The sequence below is a fragment of the Barbus barbus genome (genome assembly GCF_936440315.1).
Source record: "Barbus barbus genome assembly, chromosome: 2".
In the NCBI taxonomy this organism is placed as follows: Eukaryota; Metazoa; Chordata; class Actinopteri; order Cypriniformes; family Cyprinidae; genus Barbus; species Barbus barbus.
This window is the reverse complement of record NC_136730.1, coordinates 20,396,048-20,410,590: the sequence shown is the minus strand read 5'-3', so window position 1 is coordinate 20,410,590 and position 14,543 is coordinate 20,396,048. Positions and strand designations below refer to the sequence as shown.

General features: G+C 38.0%; 1 protein-coding gene across 2 annotated transcripts in view; it reads left to right on the top strand.

The window, feature by feature from the left end:
• LOC306883606 (MAP kinase-activating death domain protein-like) overlaps positions 1 to 14,543 on the top strand; it is a 68,352-nt gene that overhangs the window by 21,477 nt on the left and 32,332 nt on the right. For both annotated transcript variants that reach the window (XM_079438974.1, XM_079438973.1), the window contains exons 2-8: positions 2,469 to 2,681; positions 3,319 to 3,596; positions 3,928 to 4,261; positions 10,929 to 11,238; positions 13,219 to 13,350; positions 13,435 to 13,548; positions 13,672 to 13,752. In XM_079438974.1, the coding sequence (XP_079295100.1) occupies positions 2,623 to 2,681; positions 3,319 to 3,596; positions 3,928 to 4,261; positions 10,929 to 11,238; positions 13,219 to 13,350; positions 13,435 to 13,548; positions 13,672 to 13,752 (1,308 nt within the window). In that variant the 5' untranslated portion in view covers positions 2,469 to 2,622. The remainder of the gene's footprint in view (positions 1 to 2,468; positions 2,682 to 3,318; positions 3,597 to 3,927; positions 4,262 to 10,928; positions 11,239 to 13,218; positions 13,351 to 13,434; positions 13,549 to 13,671; positions 13,753 to 14,543) is intronic.

The window sequence follows — 14,543 nt, the reverse complement described above, 5'->3', positions numbered from 1 at the left end:
TGACAAGGATGTTAACTGTAGCCAGCCACAAGAGAGAATATTTAGTTATTTTATAAGTCATGTTCGTTTTTTTGCACATTTGTAGAGCTGCATTGCAGAGCACTTCTGACTCTCTCTCTGTCTTTCTTTTAATAAGCTGAAAATTTATATTTAGCTTGGGTGCATGTAGCTTGACAAATGATCTACTATAGACGGAGTACCTGCTCAGTGTTGACCCTAATGAGATGCTCCTGAATGCAGAAGTCCTTGTTTTGTGATCCGTATGCAGTTACATAATATTGCATAACACCATCTCAGCTCTGAAGGGTTCTGCTTTTAGGGCATATGAGTTTTATTTAAAGGGCACCTATTATGCTTTTTAAAATTTATTTTACCTTTCCTGTCTGTAATAAGCTGTTCGTTCATGTAAACAGTCTGCAGAGTTACAAAACACAAAGTCCTTGCCAATAGGAGTTAATCTCTCCAGCAGAAACACTTGCCTAAAACACTTTGTTTGTAGCCCTGCCATTATTTAAATGACTTAGCTGCATCACCCTGTTACACATTTGCATAATGTGCCTACTGGTTGATCCACCCTCAAAGAACAGCTTGGAAAGTGATGTCAAGGATACACTGTTTTTTTATGCTGATTTTGTTTTGGACTTCCAAGGCCAACACCTGGGTTATTGTAGATATAAACCGTTCACAGCTGCTAATGAAAGCTCAGGAGCTGAAATCTGTTAAATTAAATTAGGTGCATTTTATTTCCAGGTTGACCAATCAAAACAGACTGGGGTCTGCAGACCAATCAGAGCAGGTTGGACTTTTCGCAAACATGGGCGTTAAAGAGACAAGAACTAAAACAGAACGTTTTTAGGCAGAGTGACTAGAGGTGCTGCAACAATGTAAAATATGCACAAATATTTTTTTTATTTTATCAAATCATGTAAATTTATTCTAGCAGATGCCAGAAAAAAATTATGATTTCGTAAATAAGTATAAATAGGCTTTTTTAATTCTGGGCTGTGATTTAAAGAAATTACCTCAGACTATTAAGCTTCTGAAGCAAAGGTAATGCAGTTGTTTGTCAGATGTAGGGTGCAGGTGTCTGTCTGTGTGTTAGAGCATGATGGAAAACTCTCTGCAGTGCAGAGTATTCAGAACTTCAGATAAGCACTGACCCAGTTTTGGGTCAGTACAAAAAAACACTGCAGTGAGAGAAGCAACTGCTTGTGAAAGGCCGTCTGGCTCTCACTTCATAATTACTTTTCTGTTTACAGCCTTTCAAGACCGTATTTACTTAGGTAACAGAATATATTCATCCAGAAATGTCTTGCTTGAGTAATTTGCATTTTGATATAGATAATATATCAATTCTTCTAATCACAAACATCTAACAGACTTAGTCATGTTAGTTGAATTGATAGCATCCAAGAAAGTCTAACTAGATATAAGTGTGTTTTTCCTGTATGAAATTTGAGCATGTTTTCGTTTGTATTTACATTAAGGCATGTGCTCATGCATATGAGTGCTAACACATGAGGAACACAAATGGCAAATTATGCGGTGAGGTCACAGCTCGGCTCCAATACCTTTAGCTTATCAGAATGTGTGTGTGTGTGTGTGTGTTTGCATTTGAAGTTGAGCCTCCTGTCAAGATATGTTAGTGAAGACTTCCGAAGCTTGGCTTGTACAGTGTGCTCTGTTTGATTGTAAAGATTGCTGTCAGAAATATATCAATCATACTTCAGTGGTATGTAGTTATAACTGAATGCTATGCTTCCTCGTCTGGGTTTAGTATGGACAGTACATTTACACTGGGGTACATAATCGTGCCACTGCAAATTGACTATCAATCTGATACTCATACAAGTAGCCAGGCACAAAATATTTTTGGAGTATTTCAAGTATTTTGAAGTAGTGCTGCACCTTTTGACAAAAATGTGACCAAAACAGCAACAACAACACAACAAAAAATTATATGACTTTTTAATTTTTCACCTGAGAACATGAGACCCTGAACAGCATAAAGAGTTCAATTACCTTACCCAAGTTTAATATCCAAAACTTTGTTTCAGCAAAATGAAAACTTTTCGACTTAACTGCTGAATAAGACACACCCTCCTTACAAAACTTTGCCCTTTGTGGATACCATTGTAATAATGCAAGTAGAAAAATAACTGAAAACTTGAGCTCCCCTGTGAGATGCAAACTTATTGATTAATTGATAGTCAGAAATCAGCTCTGAAGAAGCATTTCTCTTGTTTTTTTTTCTGCTCTTTATAAAGCCTAGGGCTGTCTGTGATATTTCAAGACAACTATTTCAGTGATACTGTCTGGTAATGGGGATAAATTTTGAATGGCATTTCATACAAAAATCACTTGCAGCACCTTCAAGCTTTGCAGTAGTGCAGAAGGCTTCATTTCACTGCAGAGCAATTGCTTTGTGATGGATTACTTCTATAATATTCGCTGTTACTCCTCCACAGGCCTCATTCCTGCACACCACAGACCGTAATGATTGGCCACTGCCTGCCTCGATCAGCCAACTCCTAGTTCTGCTGCACCTAATTGGACGACTGCCTGGCAGAGAGCTGATGGTTGCTACAGTTGCCATGACTTAGAGACACTCCTGATACAGAGATGGAGAAAAAGAAACCGTGTCCCCGCCTCCTGGACTACCTGGTGGTAGTTGGAGCCAGGTAAGGGAGATTGTTGAATGGTATGTGGGCGTGCTTGTGTGTATATGGCTCAGACATAGGTTCTATAGGTGCTTAAGTAAATTGTTGACAGGCGAATTGAATCACAGGTGAACTGATTGTGTGTTTTGTTTGTATGTGACCTGTGCAGGTGTATTCCAGGCATCCAGCCTCAGGTGTACTCTGCCAGTTAATGTTAAATGGGATTGTATGTTATCGTGATGAAGTCTGGTGTAGTGTTGACAGCACATCACAATATAATGAATAAGAAATGTGGAACTTGAGAAATATGTTTGTGTTGCAGTCCTTCTCAAACTTCCAGCCTTAAGTCATTTCAGTTCCCTACTCCCATAATCCTGGGTTTTCCAAACAGGTGTTTGTAAGGGAGCTGCAAGGAGTTTGTGAGATTGTTATAGAAATGTTGAATTAAACTATTAAATCAGTTAAATATTAAATTATAGACCATTTATAATTAAAATGAGATCATTTAAAAAAAAAAAATACCATTCCTCAAACTTTTGAACAGTAGTGTGTATATATAGCCGTTTTGCAATACTTCACACAAAGTGCATAAAAGAACAAGGGCTGGGCCAGAGATCTGTCTTCCTGTCTTTCACTTCAGTCTTTTTCCCTTAATTAGGCAACCCAGCAGCGACAGCGTGGCACAAACACCCCAGCTGCTGAGGCGCTATCCACTGGAGGACCACAATGGCTTGCCACTGCCCCCTGACGTTGTCTTCTTCTGCCAGCCTGAGGGCTGCCTGAGCATGCGTCAGCGCCGGGTCAGCCTTCGTGACGACACCTCTTTCGTCTTCACTCTCACCGACAAAGACTCCGGTGTCACTCGCTATGGAATCTGCCTCAACTTTTACCGCTCTTTCCAGAAGGGCCACCACCGCCCGCGAACTGAAGGAAAAGGTAAGAGGTCATTTTGGAACAGTTTTATGAGGCAGAACCATTTTATCAACTGATTAGTGGCCTGGTGTTGACATTCATAACCCATGTGATTTATGTCATGGAGAAAATGTGGACTGAATTCAATCATAAAAATGGAATTTCCTGTATAACATGGAATGTCACGCCAAAAATTCAGATGAATACATCAAGACTATTGTGATATGTAGTAATGTAATTAAGTTTAAAACGTTATCCAGAAAAAGGAAATCAGAAAACACCAAATTTGGGGGAAAAAATAACACTGATTTCATAGGGCCCTTAATATTTCTCCTTAATATTTTTTTTTATACAGGAGAAAAGGCCCCTCATACAGACTCTGCAGTGGAGGCAACAGAGAAATCTGACCCCTCCACATTGACTCTTCCAGGGGAATCTTCACTGCCCCCTGCAGGAGATGGGACTTTGCCACCAGGCGAGCCGGGCAGTAGCAGAAAGTCTCCACGATCCAAACACACTGGTCGACTGACACCACAGAACCGAAACAGCACATTAACCTCTCTGTGCATTCTGAGCCACTACCCCTTCTTTTCTACATTCAGGGAGTGCCTGTACATCCTCAAGCGCATGGTGGACTGCTGTAGCCAGCAGCTCAACCAGAGACCCGGTGCTGCCAAATCCACACAGCGGTGAGAACAGCCTTTTTTTTTCTTTTCTGTGAAGTGTGCAGATATGTAACATTACCCTGAGATTCAGCAAAAAATACTTGTGTGCGGAAGTGATGTCTAATGACTGCAATGTTTTGCAATATCTTACAGTAGATATGTAAGTGTCAAACTGCGGTGCCGCCAGAAGATGCTATCAACATTCAACATAGCTGGCAACACTCTGCCTCTCTGTTTACAAATGCTGTTACTATCTCCATTTTTGTTTATTCCTTAGAGTTAATTCACACAAAAAAAAAAAAAAATTCTAGTGATGCAATGAAAAAAACATCTTGACAGAAAACCAACATTTTGCACTCACTGCGTCGAAATCCAAAAGCATTTTTTCTGAAATTACTATCACTATTAAAAATTGTTTAAATATTGTTACTGTTATTGTTATTGTTAATATACACTGACACTGGGTAGTCAATGTTAATCAATGTAATACTGATCAACGTATATTCAATACAAATGTAAACTATTTGCATTCACTTTCAAATTGAGTTTAATGTGTTTATTTCTCTAGTTATTAGTGAGATTGATGCATGGTCACATTTGCTGCCCATGTGGAATTTTGTTTGTGCATCTCATCACCCATCATGTGCATATTTCCAATATCAAGATAACATCATATGGTGTTTACACTGAAACATAAACAGTCTGAAATAAGTCATAAACTGAAGAAAAAAGATTCATATGATCTCTGATAACATTCATCATACACACTTCCAAACCTGGCATGTCTTGATATATATGTGAGAGAACCAATTAAAATTGTTGCACGGTTTCTTCTCTTACTTGTGTTGATATTACACTGAAACAAACAAAAAGCTCTTGACATGTTCATAATCTTGCAACATGAATACGAGTAGACGATGAGCGAATTCTAATTTTGGGGGTGTATTGCATCTTTAATTATGTTACGCTAGGAATGCCAGAAGGGTTTGCTGTAATTAAATTGACAAGTAAGGTGTTGATGATTTTATAAAAGGAAGTCACAAGTGGAAGGATGTGTGATAATGCTTGTGACTTAGAGAGAGGGACGAGCGAAAAGGAAGTAGTGTGAAGAAGCGAGTACTTGTGACAGGGTCTGGGATTGTGTGAAGGAGAGAAGGGTTGTGCAAGAGGTCTTGCAGTGTGGTGCTCCACACAGGAGAGGCTTTAACTAGATCTTCACATATCTCAGTGGTAGTGGTAACTACGTCCTTGAGTGTATATTGGTAAACAATCTGCACGATAACACTCTCCTGCAGATCAATAAGCATTGAGTAGAAGGTTTTTTATCTCTGTGATTTCCTCAGAGTCTATTCTTGCGTAACCTAGCAACCACATCCACCATGAACCACAGTCGCATTTGCAGGCCTCAATTTGTTTGCAGTTGAATTGCCCTGCCAAGCCCCTTTTATTTGCTCGCAAGTGTGGAGAATAATTTAACCAGCATAGCAGCCTGTGTTGAGTGTTCAGACCTGAAGTAGTTCATATATTCCATGTCGATGCAATGTTTTCTCTTTTTTTTTTTTTTCAGTTTTTTTTCTATTCAGTTGAATCTTAATCATCTCCATTTCAAACTGAAATGCTATATTTGCATTGCTAGGTGTTAGTTCACTGTTAGCTGTAGTTGATGTTAGTCTATAATCAGTTAGTTGAACATTGCTAAGGCCCGTGTAGAGCTTTTTTTTGAGGCTTGAATGACATTTACAGTGATGAGATCCAGGATGTGTTCTTTTAAATCTTGTTCTTTTTATACCCAAAAATGCCTTTGTTTCTTCATTGGAACAGATTTGGAGAAATGTAGCATTATTTTACTTGCTCACTATTGGATCCTCTGCAGTGAATGGGTGCCAGAATGAGAGTCCAAACAGCAAAAAAAAAACATCACCATAATCCACAAGCAATGCATAAGAAAATTAATTAAAGGGGTGGTTGGTTACGATTTCACTTTTTTAACATTACACTGTAAAAAATGACCGTGATTTAGCGGTACAAAACTGTGAAAATGCTACAGTAAAAACCTGTTAAATGGTTAACGATAAGTCCCTGTAAAATTTACAGGGAAAAAACGTAAACTGACGTTCCCAGAATTCCCTGCGTTGCATTTCAAATTTTGTTTGAATTTGTTGTTTTTTCTTTGAAATAACTGGTTCTTCTTAGTTTTTTCTTATCAGTTATGTTATTAGAGTTGTATGTGCACCTTCTATATATGTTATTATTTAAAAGCTGCTTGTGATGGGCTTTGGTTCATCATGTGACTTTCTCATCATCACCTGCATTTGGTGATTATCAGTCAAGTACAAAACAGATTTCAGTACTTCAATAGGTTGGTATATTAACATTATATCAGTTAATGAAATTACAGTATTTAACTGTAAATTTGTTAAAACCGTGAAATCTAAAATGTTATTACCGTATTTGTTACGGTAGAAATCCGGCAACCACAGCTGCCGTTTTTTTTTTACCGTAATTTTTACGGAATTATTTTTAGTCTAGTTAGTGTGTAATGTTGCTGTTTGAGCATAAACAATATCTGCAAAGTTGCAGCACTGAAAGTTCAATGCAAACTGAGATATCTTTTAAATTTCTGTCAGTTTAATGCCTACAAAAACAGCTCGTAAGGACTACAACGAGCTACTTCCCGGGTCCGTTATGTCACAAACCCAGATAAACCCCGCCCCTGGGAACATGCAACAAAGGGGGCGAGGCCATGTTGTGCTGCTTTAGAGAAGAGGAAGAGAAAACTATTCATATATTAATCGCGATTCTGTCTTCTAACAATTCTAATGATTCACAAGTTTCAAAATCAATGTTCTAAAGCAGCGATTCTTAATCTTGTTCCTTGCGTCTCCCTGCTCTGCACACGCTCTGCATCTCTCTCTCTTTCTCTCTCCCTCGCTCTCTCTCATTCAGATCGTCAGATCAGCTCCAACATCCAACAAACTGTTCCAATTATACCCTTATTTTCACACAGCAATGGACATGGACGTTATACATGGACATGCATGCGGTTGCTGTGCTGTATTAAAGCATTAATCAGAATAAAACCATATATTAACTTACAAATAAAATCGTATCTAAAAGTATGAACCAAAAACAAACAAACATACCATTAAGAGCCGTGCTTGCACAGGTTCTGCTTGATCCTCTTCACTAATATCCTCTGCATCTCAATCAGGCTCAATTGATAAACAATATAGACGACACCATTGTTTACAATTCAACCGGAGCACATGCCGCTGTGGTGAGGGGCGGGACATTTAGACACGCACTAGAGGTGGTTTAGCCAATCACAACACACTGGACCAGCTAACCAATCTGAGGGAGGTGCTTATTAAAAGCAGGAAATAATTGGGGTGTTTATCATAGAAGGGACAGAGCAGTGTAGAATAAAGGTAAATTATGTGATAAATAATGTGTTTTTTAAAAAATGAAGCATGAACACGTTTGACTTTTTTTATTTATTTTTTTTTTATTTTTTTCTTCTAGGCCTGATTGGGTTTATGGGGTGCAGTCAATCACCCCTTTAATGTGTTGCAAAGTAAAAGGCTACATGTTTGTAAACGGTGCTTGACCTGTGCAGATTTCTCTCTTGATTTAGACTTTTTTACTGGCGAAATCTATTTTATGGATTATGGACTCAATTATGGATATTTTAGCTGGAAGCAATGGTCTAAAGTGAAAAACATCTTGATGGATTTGATTTTTACAAACATGCAGCTTGTGGATTATTGTGATATTTTAACAGCTGTTTGAACTCTCATTCTGACGGCACCCATTCACTGCAGAGGATCCATTGATGAACAAGTCTTTGGGTGGTCTGTTCCTTTAAAGTACTGATACAGAATCAGATTACCCCTCTGTTTAAACTCTTTTTGGTCATGAAGTCTACATAAAGCATGAATTTGTTTATATTTATAGAATGAGTCAAACTTAGCTTTTAACTGTTGTAAATATTAATGCATATTGGCTTGCCAACCATGAATAGCCCACAGTTTGTTACTTGGTCATGCTTAAGTACACCCTAACTTATTGTTTTAATTAGTGTGCCTACCTATTGGCAGCCTCAAACGTATGACCTTATGTTACATTACAGTGAAAATTTCAAATAGAAATGACTCCGACAAAATTTGAGAATTTACTGTGAGTATATATGTGCCTTTGCAGTGAATGTGTCTTTAAAGGCCAATTCTGACTCAGTCATCATGTTCTCATAGTACTGCAGTGACCTTGGCTTTACCCACGTTTGTAGCCCTTCAGTATGCACGACTCAACCTTGTAATGACAAACCATCATGCGTCATACTGCTCTCAACTGGGCTATTCTGTGTGAGAATAACCATATGCCAGTCCACTGGCCTGATGAACAAACCAGAAATCAGTTTTCACTTTACCAGCACACTCAAACCACTAAAGTAACTTAGTTTCACTTTTGATGTCCACATTTAATGAAATGCAGGACATCCATGGTCATAGAAAACCAGGAAGTTTTTTTTTTTTTTGATTTCCAGGAGTAATGAATATACGCAGTAAATACATTCATATTACAAATTATTTCTATTTTAAATGAATGCTGTACTTTTAAATTTCTATTAATGAAAAAGAATCCTGAAAAAAATGTATCACACAACAGCAAAATGGTTTTTAACGCTGATAATAATTAGAAATGTTTCTTGAGTACCAAATCAGCATATTAGACTGATTTGCTATCAGAAGAATAAATTACATTTGAAAATAAATTCAAATAGATATCAGATATTTGAAATTGTAACAATATTTGACAATGTTACTGTATCGATTTGATTAAAGAATTTTTTCGATCAAGTACATGCTGCCTTAGTGAACATAAAGACTTCTTTCCAAAACATAAAAAATCTTACCTACCACAAACTTTTGAACAGTAGTGCATGTTTCTGTTTATGCTCAGCTCTAAAATATTGTATAAATATATAAGTATATAAGTCATTTGAATGACAGGAAAGTCATTAAAAAGTATTGAACGAACCCTGAATACAATGATTAAACCATTTTACACATAATGATATTACATTAGCCTCATCGGTTTTCAGTGCAGAACTGTGGTTGGCTAGAGAGTTGATATTCATTAGCGTTTGTGTCCCTAAACAAGCCTGTGTTAATTTGCAACAATTTAACTATGCAGCAACAACACAATTAATGAAGATGTCTCAGTGGTTTTGACGACACAAATTGACAGTAGAAGGAAAAAGACAGGTAGAATGTGAGAAAACAAAACATGTTAAGAGCTGGAGCGAGTGTGTGGAGCTGTTGGAGGCGGGCTGTATGACAGATTGAGGCCACTGACTGTTCTCAGAGAGCAGCTGTGAGAAGTGGGAGTTCTCAGATGAACCAATTATGACTTACTGCAGCACCTCTACTCAGCCCACACAACCATAGTCTGGCCTGTCTGGATCTTAGATGCTGTGCTTGTGTATATGAGCTCCAGTGAATTGATATGAACTGTTTATGGCATTTATGGAAAGAGATCATAAGGATTTATGCTGATATTATCCAAAACCCCTTTTTGTCTTGGGTGCTTCTAAACTTTTGGAGGGCACTGTACTCATTTTTGTAGAACTGGTTTGGAAATTGTCAGAAATAATACTTGATTCCAGTGATTCTGTTAGTATTGAGTTATACTGAGAGTATTATTGAGAAAATATTCCCCAGACAATTACAGAGCTGCCACCACCACCTTGAATGATTCAAAAGGCAAGATGGATCCATGGATTTGTGTTTATTTCTGACCTTACCAATCTTGTACGGTCCAATTTTCTAGACAAACTAGAGATTGCTGTATGTGAAATTCCCAGAAAATTAGCAGGTTCTTGAGATACTCAGACCACTCTCACATTACTTCATAGAGTTACAACAGTTAGAAAAAATCTAATCATGATTTTTTTTTTTTTTCTGATAAAAATTGTGATCGTAATTCAAAATGTGTAAAGAAAAAAAGTTCCAGGTTTGCTGTGCTTGTTTGTATGAACACGTTGCCACACTTCATTATAAAACACACAGCTTATATATTTATTAAATTAAAGCATCGAATTTGGATTTGATCGTTTTATTTTGATTAACCGTGCAGCCGTATTTTCTTCCTCATTCTAATGTTTGGTTTGCTTAATTCAGCCAATTGAACATGATGTGATTATGCATTGATTTGCTGCTGCATGAATGGCTGATTAGATATTTGCATTAAGAATGAGAATATATGGTAATGCAAACAGTAAGTGACCACTGTTGTGTATGTTATGGTGTAGTCTAGTACTTGTAGAGCTTTTGAACTGTGTGCCTGGTCACTGCTGTGCCATTTTACTTAAAGTGATTAGTAGTTTAATCCTGAACAGTAGAAGCCAGCTGCCACTGTTTTTGTGCTATTTCAGTTTTTTTGTGTAGACGCTAGAAAAAAATCATTAAATCAAGACAATACCTGTATGTACTGGACAGTTCAAAAACTAGTTAACGAACAATTAAATGTTCAAAAAATTCAAGGAATTAAAATAGAACTGAGCAGCAGTATGAACAAAGACAAAACAATGATAAGAGAGCTTGTCATACTTGTTTGTGGTTGTACTTTTGAACCCGAACCCTGATACTAATCGAACACTTTAAATGTGTATATGTGGATTTCTCTTCCTCAGGGACACAATGTGGCGTGTGTTCACAGGCGCTCTCTCCATCGAGGAAAAGGAAAAGGGCAGTCAGGTGCTTCAGGACCTGAGGGAGATCGAGTCATGGGTGTATCGGCTGTTGCACTCTCCGGTGCCTGTTGCTGGTCAGCGACGTGTTGATGTGGAAGTGCTCCCCCATGAACTGCAGCCTGCTCTGACCTTTGCCCTTCCAGACCCTTCCCGCTTCAGCATTGTAGACTTCCCTCTCCACCTGCCCCTGGAGCTGCTGGGAGTCGATGCTTGTCTGCAGGTCCTGGCCTGCATTCTGCTGGAACACAAGGTATGGACGGCCAGAGGAACACGACCACAACTCTATCAGATGGCAGAGACCCGTAAGGGCTTTTCACACTTGAAATGGTTAACCTTGGGTCATGCTAAACCCCGGATAAACGGAATCCTGGGTTATCTGTAATCACATTTCACACTACTCATACTATACCTGGGGTTAACTGTTAATCCTGGGTATTCATTAACAGACGGTTCACACTGTACATTTCTAAACCCCGGGTTAACGTTCTTATTTGCATATTTGCGGTGTCACTGTCGCTGATTGGATGAGCAGCAGGCAACCTGTTTACACTGCTTTTCCCGCGTCTTGCCAGTTATAAAAAAAACAATTTCACTGCGTAGGTCTTTAGCTGTTTTAAGCGGTGTTTAGAACGACGATAACCCGGGGTTAAGCGCAGTGTGAAAAGCCCTGTTGATTAGCAAATTTGTATACCATTTTCATGGTACTCCAAGATATGTCAAAGAACATGGTACCTCCACAGTAAATGTCCAGAAATACAGTAGTACTTTTTTTCATCTGTGGTATGGCTATGCTTACATTTTCCTCACTGTATAAGGATGCACCATATACCAGTACTATATCAGTTATTTATTGACCGATTTAATTAAAGGGATAGTTCACCCAAAAATGAAAATTCTGTCTGCCGGTTCCTGCGTCAGCAGCATGACACGTGTGCGTCACGGTACTCTCGTGAATGTGCATCAAAGACTCACATGGAAGAGAAGAAATTGTTGAAAAAAGTAGTTTTTTTCAGGTCGAAAGAAAGATGTCACATGGACTTTTAACAATGTCTTTACTACCTTTCTGGGCCTTGAACATGGTAGTTGTTTAATTTTCATTTTTGGGTGAACTATCCCTTCAATCAGTATAGCTCAATATTGGATGTGTAATTTATTACAATAAGATTACCTTTGCTGTCATTTAATGCTCACTTAAATTTTTAAAAACACTAATCATTTAAAAACGTTTAATGTAATCTTTTGCAAATCTCAGTGAAAATGAATAAGTTTTGTATTGTACATTATGATGCCTAAATTAATTTTAAATGGATTTTAAATTATTTATTAGCATTAATTTGTCATTTATTTAGGCAAAATATATAACATTACTAATATTACTATTTTAATTTAAAAAAAAAAAACGTGTGTGTGTAGAATTTTTATTTTGATCATTTATCACATTATGTCCGGTGACATGAAAATGATTATCAGGCAAATATCAGGGATAATATTTATTACTGGTGTGTATATAAATGTTGCACTGTATTTACCGAGAGTGTTGGGCAGGCCGACACTTGAAAGGAAGCAATAATTTTAGGCTGTTTTTAAAATATATTGTTTCATGGATGAGGTTAAAGGAACACTCCACTTTTTTTGGGAAATAGGCTCATTTTACAACTGAATCCATTCAGCCGATCTCCGGGTCTGGCGGTAGCACTTTTAGCTTAGTTTAGCATAGGTCATTGAATCGGATTAGACCATTAGCATTTGATTAGACCATTACCAAAGAGTTTCGATAATTTTCCTATTTAAAACTTGACTCTTCTGTAGTTACATCGTGCACTAAGACCGACGGAAAATGAAAAGTTGCGATTTTCTAGGCTGATATGGCTAGGAACTATACTCTCGTTCCGGCGTAATAATCAAGGAAATTTGCTGCCGTACCATGAGTGCAGCAGGCGCAGTGATATAACGCAGCGCCTGAAAGTAGTCCCCAGCTACTAAGCACCTGCTAAGTAGGCAACTTTCAGCCGCTGCGTTATATCAACGGAGATCGGCTGAATGAATTCAAGAACGGTAAAACGCAACTGGGGAGTTGTAAAATGAGCCTATTTCCAAAAAAAGTGGAGTGTTCCTTTAATGATTGTCCATAGATATGTTGTTTCAAATGAAGCTAGTCTTCATCATTTTGCCTATGCGGGTCACGCTGATAATGACAGGGAGATTTACTCTCACCCTCTGCTGTCTGTAGGTGGTACTGCAGTCCCGAGATTATAACGCCCTCTCAATGAGCGTCATGGCATTTGTTGCAATGATTTACCCCCTTGAGTACATGTTTCCTGTCATTCCACTGTTGCCCACCTGCATGGCCTCTGCTGAACAGGTAACACAACTCAATCTTTTTTGAACAGTTGGTGTATAAACAATGAAGCTCTCTTTATTTGTCACACCTATCTTCTTTTTCTAGCTCTTGCTAGCACCCACTCCATATGTCATTGGTGTGCCTGCCAGTTTCTTCCTGTACAAGTCTGATTTTAAGATGCCTGATGATGTTTGGTTAGTGGATCTGGACAGCAACAAGGTACATGTATCTGTAACTACCCAGACAGCGGTTTATGGATTCTACCATGTTGTAAAGCCTTTAACAATTATTATATATACACTATAGTGGTCTTATGTTGCTTCTACATCTTTATCAATGTAGGTCATTGTTCCAAGCAACGCAGAATTGCTCCCTCCCCTTCCTGAACCTGAGGCCTCTGAGCTGAAGAAGCACTTGAAGCAAGTAAGTGAACCAGATGTTCTCTATTCTCTAAGGAGCCCTACCATTAGCTCTGAATCGGAATTGGATACTAACTGGATTCTAGAAGAAATGCATAGTAATTATACTGTCTTCTAACCGCTGCTATAAACATGGCCAATTCTAATTGCATTTAAACCAAAGAGAAGGCTGACAATGCAAAGATATTTTTAAACCCTGTCATTTGAAGCCAAATGCAAACATAAAATTAGACATTTTCTGATGTTTCTAGGGTTTATTCTGACAGATTCATATTTTATATGATCACTCATGTATTGTAATGACTGTATATTCTCCCCTTTTTTTTTTTGTTCCAGCTCTTGGAGGTAACAAGTTTTGAGTTTCTCTTATCTATAGACTCAATAATGGTTCTAGTTCTCTCGCTTAACCCTTTACGATCCCACATAGACCCTTTTCTAGAGCTTCTGACCTGATTCTGGCACCTCTGAGCTTAAGCAAACCCCGTTATTATCAATTGTTTAAACATTTCACTGTGTTGTCATTAATCATTGTCATATACTGACCAACTCTGTTTTTCCTTAATGTCCTTGCTCACTGAGTCCGAAATTTTTGTATGGGTTTTTCAATTGTTGTTGTTGTTATTTTGTTTTTGTTTTTTCGCATCCTTTCCTGCGAAAACGCAGAAAATCTGATTTTTTTTTTATGACTGATGAAAGTTTCGGAGGCAGTGTGTAAACCTGATTGACACAACTTGAGGTCGTATTTATTTTTTAATTTGTGAAAATTTCGGTCAATAATTTTGGACTCGGTGTGCA